Below are 10,993 nucleotides of genomic sequence, written 5' to 3'. Positions count from 1 at the left end.
CTCTGATCTAGGTCTCTGAGAGTAGGAAGGCCTCTCCGCTGTCTGTCCTGCCTGTGTCTCTGTCACTATGTGTTCACTTACTTTCACTCTCTCCTCGCTATCTCGCTCGCTCGACATCTCTACCCTCACCCCACCTCTCCCATCCTCTCAGACACCAGCCGGTACACGGGATTGCCCTAGAAACCACCTGCTCAGCCCACCGGTTACCGTGGAGACGCCTGGGGCCCGCCTACCGCCGATGACAACAAAAGAGCGTCAAGGGGCCGCGCAGGCGCGCGGAAGGCCAACCGACCACACCGCTCGGGCCCGAGGCCCCTGCTCTCTGTAGGGGGGATGGGGGGATGGGGAAGCAAAAATGGCAGGCTCGTTTGCGGACCCCAGGGCGGAGGAAGGGGTGACCCAGTCTCGGCAGGGAGTCTCCATGGAGACGGGGGCTGAGGGCGTCCTAGCGAGGGCCGTGATTGGTGCAGAGCCCTAACTCCCGGAAGCCCCGTAGAGAATTCGGTAAGCTTGCCGGGGAGCATGCGCTGCCCGGAAGGCGGTGCTGGGCGCATTTCCCCGAGCAGCTTGCTCGCGTCGACGGGTGCCGGGACGCCTGGAAGTGAGGCTGGGAGAGCGGGGAGACAGGGCCCCGAGAGTGGCCCAACCGTCCGGAAAAACACTGCCCGGCACCACAGCGGGAGGAGGGTAGAAACTGAGGGGAGGGTGAAAACAGGCGGGGGGCGGGGGCGCGAGGCGGCGCTCGCGCTGCTGCGCGGAGCACTCTGGGAGCTATAGTCTGGCCCGGAGGGGAGGTCGGCGAGTGCGCAAGCTCCGGAGCCCGGTGCGGCCAGCTCAGCGCCAAGGTGAAGGCGGGGGCCCCTGGGCCGGGAAGGTTTGGACAGGGACCCGGACGGCAGCCCTGCGGGGCGCGGGGCACGGGGCAGGGGCCTGGCGCTCCCTGCGGACGGGCCCGGGGTTGTCGCGCGCCGAGCAGCAATCACCGCGGGTTGCCACGGCGATAGAGCCTGGAGTCCCCGCCCCGTTTCCATGGCGGCACCGGGATCTGCCCCGGCTCCTTGAGGCAAGCGCCGCCCGCCCGGGCTGCTATTCGATGTAGTTCGGGAAGCTCGGCAGGGTCGCGGAGGCCCAGCCTTCCCCTGGGGTTTCAGGCCGACTTGGAGCCTTGAGGAGCCAAGGTCAGACTCACGGGATCAGGCCGCCTCGAAATCGAACGTAATAAACGCCGGTTTCTTCCCAAAGCTCGCACCGTACCTCCAGCTGCAGGAGCAACGCGAGTGGAGCGGGGTCGCCCCCGTTTGCATACGGGGGAGCGGAGATTCACAGTGGCACAGCGACATGGCAGGATTACGTGGCAAATAGGCTGGGTCGGGATCTCCGGCTCTCCTCGCAGGCTCCGAGGCCAGCGGTCTCGGGCGCCTGACACCCCTCTCTGAAACGCCATCACCCGCTAGCCCCACCTGAGTCAGGAGGTCGAGGAGATAATGGGGCTCATAAAAGGGGGCTGGGTAGGGGGAGGATGGCGTCAGAGTGCTGTGCCCTACAGTGGGCCTCGCACAGGTGTGGGCTGGGGCCGCTGGACGGGGGCTGCCCTGTGAAACCACGCTGGGGGCAACAGTCGGAGAAACGGTTTACGCAGGAGAGTGGATGGCAGTGATGGGCCGGCGCTGGCTGGGGCGAGGTGGCGGTGGTGCGGACGCCCGGCGGCGGGGGTCGTAGGTGTAGGTTCCTCTCTTGCCGGCAGAGGGCTGAGGGCAGGGCTCAGGCGATGCGTGTAGACGGGTGGGATTTAGCGGGCAGAGGAGGTGCCTTCTGGGCCTGAGAACCAGCCCCGAAACAGGGGGTTACCAGAGACTGCACACGCCCAGCTAGAGGGGTTCAGCGAGGGCTGGCCGGCCCCACGCGCCAGCCTCTGGCCTGAGCGGCACGCCACTGTCCCCATCGCAGCGGCCTCCGTGCGCTCCTCCCTGGGGGTGGACACTGACCTCAAGAGCCCCAAGCCTGGTCTTTCCGATGAGGCCGGCGGCTTTGGGCTCCCCGGGCCGCGCATCCCTAGAAGATGGGCCCGTCACGGTGAAGCTGGAGGACTCTGAGGAGGACGAACCCGCTGCCTGGGATCTGGGCCCAGAGGCCGCAAGGCAACGCTTCCGGCGCTTCCGCTATGAGGAGGCCGCGGGGCCTGGCCAGGCGCTGGCCCAGCTCCGGGAGCTCTGCCGCCAGTGGCTGCGGCCCGAGGCGCACTCCAAGGAGCAGATGCTGGAGCTGCTGGTGCTGGAGCAGTTCCTGGGCGTGCTGCCCCCCGAGATCCAGGCCCGCGTGCGGGGACAACAGCCAGGCAGCCCTGAGGAGGCCGCGGCCCTGGTGGAGGGCTTCCGCCGGGAGCCAGGAGGGCCCCGCAGATGGGTGAGTCAGCCAGAGGCCTGGGGTCTCTGCCTCATCCTGGGGGCGCCCTGCTCAGCAGGACGCTAGTCCCCCACGGTCTGGAAGGGGTCACCTATAGCAGAGCCTGTGCCAGGGCAGCCGCGGTTCCGACTCTAGCCCTCCATCAGCTGGAGTCAGGACTCATGGTGTGAGGGGGGGGTGGGCGATGTCGGCAGAGGAGAGCAACTGTAGGGCGTCCCTGCCCTCCTTGTCAGTCCCTGGGGACCGTGGGTCCTCAGAGGCCGAGTCAGGACCCCTGGGATCCCGAGAGGGTGGAGGCCAGGGAGCTCCCTTCCTGAGCTCCTGATGGGGGGCACCTACCCAGGTCACAGTCCAGGTGCAAGGTCAGGAGGTGCTCTCGGAGAGGACGGAGCCCCCCGACTTCCAGGCCCTCCCTCAGCCCATACCTGAGACTCCAGAACCTGGGCTGGAGATGCTCCCTGGGGCTACGGAGCAGTCAACACTGGGCCTGCGGGTGAAAGAAGAGTCCGAGGTTACCGAGGAGCCAGGTAAGGGCAGGCGGTGTGCCTCTGTTTCAGCGGCCCCCACATCCTGCCCAGCCAGTGGTGGCCATTCTCCCCTGTGGGCCAAGCCTGCCACAGCTGTGGTTCCTTCCATGTCCTCAGTCAGCATGGCGCTGGCTCCTGGGGTTTCCGTGTGTAGGAGACAGGAGTCCTCTCCCCGAGGACATCTGCAACAGTGGGGGCATTAGCCAACTGCTGCAGACCAGACAGCAGACCGTTGCGTGGGGGGGGCCCCTAAGTGCTGGGGGGTGCCCTTCTCTCCTCCACCTCCCAGGCAGGTGCCAGACGCCCCCACACCGCGTTCCTGTGTGACCCCGAGAGCCCCCTGCCACGCCAGCTCCAGGTCCCACCCCACCGGATCCCAGCACCAAGCACAGCACTGAGGAGGGCGGCGGGGTGGAGTGCCCTGGAGCTTCCTGATCCCACCCTCCTTCTCCAGAGCCACTGCATCCTCGGCCTCTAAGCAGCCTGCAGGGGACCCCTTTCACTCTGCTCCCCGACCAGGCCCGGGTGAGTCCCTGCTCTGGGAGCCTCAGAAGGTGGGGCTGGGTGGGTTCCTCCTGGCAGGGCCTGGTCACACAGACCAGCAGTGACCACTGTGGTTTCAGGACTGTGTCGTGGTGCTGGACCAGGCCTCCCCGCATAGTGAGCCTGGGCCTGAGGTTTCCTCCTGGAGGCAGCACCGTGGGGCCCTGTGGCAGGAGGAAGCTGGGGGCATCTTCTCCCCAGGTGAGTAACACAGGGCCCCCTTTCCTCCAGCGCCACCTACGCGCCCGCATTGCCTGGGCGGCCCCTGCAGTGTTCAGCCTGCTTCAACATCTGCCCTTCAAAGCCAAGCCCTCCATTAACCTCCCAGCCCCGTAAACCCTCCTGAGAGGAGGACTCACGTTCCTCACCTCCTCTCCCAGCCATCCTCGATGGCCCCCAGCTTCCAGGCCTTAGTCCCACCAACTGGACAGCAGGTCAGCAGGGTGGACAGACAGGAGGGACCTTCACACCTTCACACAGGTGGGGACTGGGCGGGACAGTGCAGTGTCCCACCCAACCGCCCAGGTTCTCAAGCCAGACGCCTTGTGCGGTCCACCTCGGTCACATGCCTGCAATGGCCCACCATCGTCCAGGCCCCATCTCATCTTCATCACCATTCCCTGGGCCCCGCCACTTCTGGGTTTACTCCCATGTTCTGGGGGACATTCCTGTGAACTCTGGAGCGGGAGGTAAAGTTCTGAGAGGTGTTACATATCTAAAACACATTCGTCTAACACTCCCCGTTACACTGAATTTTGGCTGAGTGAAGAGTTCTTTTTATTGACTCAGTCTCCAAACATTTTTTTCTTAACTGCTGTAAAACTGGGTCAAAACATTTTTTATCATCACTGTTGGTGAGTCTCTTTAACTTTAAATTCAATTTCTCAATTGTGGGAAGCTGGCCTGAATTGTTTCTTTGAGTTCCTTCCCCTGCATTGTTCTATTCTCTTTCTAGAATGCCCGTTACTCGGTTACTGGACTCTAGGGCAAATGCACCAGTGTTCTGTTCTCTGCAACTTCCCATCCCTTTCTTTCTGCTCTATCTTCCAGAAAATTTCTTCATATATCCTCCAGATTCTCCTTTTGAGATTTTCACATCTGCTAGTACAGTTTCAGTTCCCACCAGTGTCTTCTTTCCCTGAATACTTATTTAAGCCACTTTCTGTTCTTACAGTTGTAACATCTTTCCTTATTTCTCTGAGGATAATAGTTTGTTGTTCAATCGCTAAGTTGTGTCTGACTCTTCTCAACCCCATGGACTGCAGCACCCCAGGCTTTCCTGTCCTTCACTATCTCCAGGAGTTTTCACAAATTCATGTCCATTCAGTCAGTGATGCCATCCAACCATCTCATCCTCTGTCCTCCCCTTCTCCTCCCACCTTCAGTCTTTCCCAGCATGGGGGTCTTTTCCAGTGAGTCAGTTCTTCACATCAGGTGGCCAAAGTATTGGAACTTCAGTTTCAGCATCAGTCCTTCCAATGAATATTCAGGACCGATTTCCTTTAGGATGGACTGGTTTGATCTCCTTGCAGTCCCAGGGACTCGCCAAGAGTCTTCTCCAACACCACAGTTCAAAAGCATCAATTGTTCAGTGCTCAGCCTTCTTTACATTCCAACTCTCACATCCATACATGACTACTGGAAAAACCATAGCTTTGACTATATGGACCTTTGTCAGCAAAGTGGTATCTCTGCTTTTTAATACGCTGCCTAGGTTGGTCATAACTTTCCTTCCAAGGAGCAAGTGTCTGTTAATTTCACAGCTGCAGTCACCATCCACGGTGATTTTGGAGCCCAACAAATGATGACTTGTCTTCAGGCTTTCTCCCAGTGTGCTCTCTGATGTCTCTGGCAGGTGAGAGAGGGCGGCTGGGAGAGATGAAGGGTTTGCTCCCCACAGAGACCCACTTCTTGGGAGATGTGAGTGGGTGGGTGGAGCAACCATGGATGCCACTGAAGAAGTCATAGGGCACCCTGGCTGGGCTGTGTGGAAGCAGGCGCCCTTGCTGTGAGGGTCTTCAGTTCTTCGCTCTGAGTGTCCTAAGAAGGCATGTCTAGCTTCTTGCCTGCATCCTGGCTGGGAGACAGGTTGGCATCTCAGTCCCCTGGGTGGCTTCACTTACCCCTCGACTTCCTCAGTGTTGGTGCACACCCTCAACCCAGCCTTTTGCCAGGATGGGAGAAGAGATCCAGAAATCAGAGCCACTGCAGTGCCCACCCGCATCCTCCATTTCCTCAGAATTGTGTGCAGAGAGGGCCCAGTGCTGTTCCCTAAGGTAGCCCAGCTTCAGCTTGAGTCAGCTTCCCCCGCCCGCCTGGTGTCCCTGCCCCTTTACCTGCATGGCCAGAGGGACCTGGTCCTTCCAAACCCTGAACTTTTCCAGCCTTTGAGATCAAACAGGTTGATTTCTTTCCATTTTCCCCACTGCTGCACAGTTACTGTTTGCTCGGTCTGCCATCCAGAGTAGAAATATCAGGGGTTGCTTTATTTCCTTTCCTCTTCATCTTTGTGGATTTTATACCTTGAAGAAAACCAAACAAAACCTTTATGGTGGTTTTTACTGCCGTTTCACAATGAAACCAATTTAAACAGATACTATTATTACCCAGAAGTCCCCATTTGCTGTTTTTATCAATAAAGGGCCCAAACTCATTCTTTCTTCATGGATGCTGACCCATCCTTTGAAAACCTGGACATACCTGATGTTATTTCTGGACTTGTTAGCTAGCTTGGTTTCCTGAGGTGCAAGTGCTCTCGCTGGTTCACTGCGAAGAGCCTGCCCTTCACGGCTCGGGGACCTCCTCGTCTGTCCCTACACTAAGCATCATCCTGGGTGACAGGCTGCCACAGAGTCCATCATGACTCTAAACTGGAAGACTCACCTGGGCCCCCAGCCATTCAGTGGAGATCCCTCTGCAGGCTCACACACCAAAGGTCTGTGGGTGGACTGGGCTCACCCAGGCCAAGTCCTCAACGCCCTGCTTCATGGCAGAACCTGGCCTCGGCCACCTGGTCTTTACAGCCTTAGTACTTGCAAGCACAGTGCACAAGCTTTGGACAGTCCTTTCTTACTTTGGAGCTGCCCCAGGTATTTTTAAGGTTCTTCTCTTATGCTCTGTCAGTGCTGCATACTGAAGCTGAGAGGAGGTCTGGCAGCCACCCCTTCCGCTGTCCCAGCTTTCAGCTAGTGCCCTGCCTCTCTCAGCACAGTGCAGTCTCTGCTCTCTCCAGCCACACTGGCGCCTCTGCCTACGGCTCCTCGGCGGGTCTTTTCTCTGCAGCCCTGGTCTTTCCTTGGGCTGCACTCGCCCACAGACAACCACAGCCCCCGCTTCAAATACCGGTTCCCTCAGCCACTGTGGGCTCCACACCACAGGGTGTCCTGGCTGCTCCCTTTGCCCTCCACGGAACGTCTGTGCAGCCAGTGTTTTCATCAGGAGAACATTCTGAATAGGTAGCATTCATGTTAGAAAATTCAGAAGGCCCGAGGGCCTATACAGCAGAGCACCCCTCCCCTGCCTGAGTCACACGGTCCTGCACCCCAACAGCCAGCAGCACTGGTCTTTTGTGTGGACTTACAGAAAGATTCTGTGTGCAGGAAAGCAAATACAAATGTGGATGCATACTCATTTGCCGTCTTTAAAACACACGTCTTTAAATTGTCACCCTGTTCCCCGCCTGACATTTTTCATGCATCTTCCCACTTGAACACACAGCAGCAAGCGCCCTCCTCTTTGGACAGCTCCCCACGACACACCTGTTTACCCATCCAGGCTCCCACTAACACTCTTGAGTTACTTTTTAGTGAGAACTGAGAACCCTCCTATAACAGTCATTTCACACAGGGAGGAACACAACTGGTGGAGAAGTACTTAGAAGTGGAATGGTTGGATTAGCCTACGGGAAATTTATCGTTTGATGTACTTGGCGACGCCAGCTTCTATCTGTGCTCACCAGCAATGCACACAGACACTTGGGTTCTGGAGTAAGATGTGGAACGGCAGATGAGTATGGCCCTAATGTGCAGTTTTCTTATGGGGGGAACTAAGCATGTTTTAGGGAATTTAAGCAACAGTGACGTTTCCTTTCCTTTTCTAGTCTTCTGCCCACAATCTTTCCTGTTCACTGATTGCTGCTCTTATTTTGGTTAATTAGACCCTTGACTCTGGAGGGTTTCTCAGTTTGTCATTCATCTTTTGACTCTTGAGGGTTTTTGCTGAGCACAAATGATTTCCTTTGATGCAGTATAATTTATCTGCGTTTTCCATGGCAACTTACAGATTTTCTGTCATCTCTGAAGCCCCTGCTCCTCTCTCTCTCTCTGTCCCTGATGTAACTCCCTCCTCCTCTGTGCCGGGCTCACATCTCCTCCCTCCTCCAGCATCTAAGGATGGAGTGCTCACAGCCTGGCTGGAACCTGCTCCTTTGAGCCAGACGCCCAGCCCTGTCCAATCGCAGGCAGGCCCAGGGCCCCGTGTGCCCTGTAAATGCCACGGCACTACATCCACATTTCCCTACAGATGGGGCCAGACTCTCCAGTGGCTGCACAAGGTCTCAGCGGTGCCTCAGGAGCCGCGCGGTCATCACAGGCCTGGCACAGCAGACAAAAGTCCTGGTGCCTGCATTTCCCGCCTGTTCGCTCCAGTTCCAGCCTCCCTCAAACCCACCCACTTCTCTGCATCTGTGGGAACCAAAATCACCCACCTGCCCAGTGCAAGGGCCACTTTTGCACTACAGCCCTTCCAGAAAGGCGGTTTTGCAAACTTAAGCCACACATGAAAAGCCCATCGCCCGTTTTTAGTCTTCCACCTGTCTGTCCCATCCTTACCGCCTTCGGAAGCTTGCTCAGAAAGAACCCCTGCCCCTGCCCAGATGACTTCTGTCTGCCTCCTTGGGCAGTTTTAGGTCGCTCCATTTCACACCCTTTCCCCAGGGCTGGAGAGTCTCTGGGCACCAGCGGGTTCTCTGTCATGAATGAGTGGATCCCCTTGTGCCATGCAGGGTTTACACTCCAGATGGACAACGTCTCTGTGGACCCTGACATCATGAGTCCCCACGTCCACCTGCCCTGGGACCTCGGCGAGGCCAGCCTCACAGGCCGACTCGAGTCAGCCTCCCGCGAAGGTGGCTTTTCACAAGCGCTAGTGCCCTCCAGCGACCTGGGAGGTGAGCCGGACCCCACGGAGGATACCTGCCAGGGCCTGAGCCACGGGCTGGGCGCGGCGAGCTGGCGTGCCCCCAGGGGTCGCAGCCGGGCTCGGGGGCGCCCCGGCACAGGGGCCGGAGCTGAGCGAGGGGGCCGCTGTGACGTGTGCGGGAAGGTGTTCAGCCAGCGCAGCAACCTGCTGCGGCACCAGAAGATCCATACCGGGGAGCGGCCCTTCGTGTGCGGCGAGTGCGGCCGCAGCTTCAGCCGCAGCTCACACCTGCTGCGCCACCAGCTCACGCACACAGAGGAGCGACCCTTCGTGTGCGCCGACTGCGGCCAGGGCTTCGTCCGCAGCGGGCGCCTGGAGGAGCACCGGCGCGTGCACACAGGCGAGCAGCCCTTCCGCTGCGCCGAGTGCGGCCAGAGCTTCCGCCAGCGCTCCAACCTGCTACAGCACCAGCGCATCCACGGCGACCCGCCGGGCCCCAGCGCCGCGCCCCCCGCCCCTCCCGGCGCGCCCGAGCCCCCCGGCCCCTTCCCGTGCAGCGAGTGCCGCCAGAGCTTCGCGCGGCGCGCCGTGCTGTTGGAGCACCAGGCGGTGCACACGGGCGACAAGTGCTTCGGCTGCGCCGAGTGCGGGGAGCGCTTCGGCCGCCGAACGGTGCTGCTGCAGCACCGGCGCGTGCACAGCGGCGAGCGGCCCTTCCGGTGCGCCGAGTGCGGCCAGAGCTTCCGCCAGCGTTCCAACCTCACGCAGCACCGGCGTATCCACACGGGCGAGCGGCCCTTCACCTGCGCCGAGTGCGGCAAGGCCTTCCGCCAGCGGCCCACGCTCACGCAGCACCTGCGCGTGCACACGGGCGAGAAGCCCTTCGCCTGCCCCGAGTGCGGCCAGCGCTTCAGCCAGCGCCTGAAGCTCACGCGCCACCAGCGGACGCACACGGGCGAGAAGCCCTACCGCTGCCCCGAGTGCGGCCTGGGCTTCACGCAGGTCTCCCGGCTCACCGAGCACCAGCGCATCCACACGGGCGAGCGGCCCTTCGCCTGCCCCGAGTGTGGCCAGCGCTTCCGGCAGCACGCCAACCTCACGCAGCACCGGCGCATCCACACGGGCGAGCGGCCGTACGCCTGCCCTGAGTGCGGCAAGGCCTTCCGCCAGCGGCCCACGCTCACACAGCACCTGCGCACCCACCGGCGCGAGAAGCCCTTCGCCTGCCAGGACTGCGGCCGCCGCTTCCACCAGAGCACCAAGCTCATTCAGCACCAGCGCGTGCACAGTGCAGAGTAGCCAGAGCAGGCGGCCCCACCATTATCCACAGTTGGGGGCGGGGTGTGTGTGGAACACCTACCTCATGGGGTTGCATGAGATCGCGTGGGTACAAGCCAGCTCTCTTAGGGGCCGGCTCCCAGTAGGTGCTCAATAAACAATGCACAGAATCTCCGTCTGGGTCTGCACCCACTCAGTGTCTGCCTACCTGCCTGGACCCCTCTCAGCCCTCACTACAGGTCTACCACCTTCTCTGTAACCACGTGGCTCCTCCAAGACCCAGGGCTCCCGGCAGATGTGGCCCCTAGCAGGGCCTGCCCACGTCTGCAGGACGTCGCCTCACAGCGTGGCTCCTGTACTATTTGCTTTCGACCCACCACTCTGCCCGCCAAGTCAACGACCAGGAGAGGACCCCGGAGGGCACAGCCCTGCCAACCAGCCAAGATCATTGGGTGCTAAAGCATCAAATGGGTGCCCATTCGGCCACCGCCAGCCTGAGTTTATGTGTTTATAAAACCGAGGAGGCCATATCTTAGCTGTAAAAGCTGTAAGGTTTTAAGTGGGAATCTAGTCTTAGGAGACTTTCCTCTGTTCCCGCAGACTCCAGCTGGTCTGAGAACCAAAGCTGGCAGCAAGGCCAGGCCAGTTCCCCAGCCCTCCAGGCGCTGTCGTAGGCTGTTCTCTTCCCTCCCTGGCCCCAGGCACAACCCCTAAGTACCCCCCAACTGGAAGGTCTCTATCATGTGTGTTTGGTAACTAGTCACAGGACACACCAGCTGCTGACATACAGGTGGACAGACATTGGCAGCTCCAAGTCAGAGTTCTGCAGACTTTAGGGCAGGACCTCTGGACCCCTCCCTCCTTTTCCTGTGCCACTGCTGCTTTTGCCCTGTCCTCCCCTTCCATCCTACCGCTGGGGCCTTAACACAGCCCCCAACTCCCCCACTGAATGGCGGAAGTACCAGAGACCGTGGGTGAAAGGCACTTCCAAAAAGGGGATCTTCATGCAGCAGGGTCTGGCTTGGGACTTAAACCTCACCCTAGGCTGGTGTCAGCCTGATCTTGGTCTAGAGGTCTCGAGGGTTCTAGGAACAGCCCTTCCA

At 59.9% G+C, this 10,993-nt stretch overlaps 1 protein-coding gene across 1 annotated transcript; it reads left to right on the top strand.

The window, feature by feature from the left end:
• Nucleotides 1–2,013: 2,013 nt before the first annotated feature.
• Nucleotides 2,014–10,057, top strand: MZF1 (myeloid zinc finger 1). The gene is made up of 5 exons (XM_061386557.1): nucleotides 2,014–2,403; nucleotides 2,747–2,930; nucleotides 3,385–3,455; nucleotides 3,554–3,674; nucleotides 8,476–10,057. The coding sequence occupies exons 1-5, from the start codon at nucleotides 2,014–2,016 to the stop codon at nucleotides 9,909–9,911; spliced, it is 2,202 nt and encodes a 733-aa protein (XP_061242541.1). The 3' UTR covers nucleotides 9,912–10,057.
• Nucleotides 10,058–10,993: the final 936 nt, after the last annotated feature.

The sequence above is a fragment of the Bos javanicus genome, chromosome 18 (genome assembly GCF_032452875.1).
Source record: "Bos javanicus breed banteng chromosome 18, ARS-OSU_banteng_1.0, whole genome shotgun sequence".
Classification (NCBI taxonomy): domain Eukaryota; kingdom Metazoa; phylum Chordata; class Mammalia; order Artiodactyla; family Bovidae; genus Bos; species Bos javanicus.
This window is presented reverse-complemented; position numbering and strand designations above follow the sequence as displayed.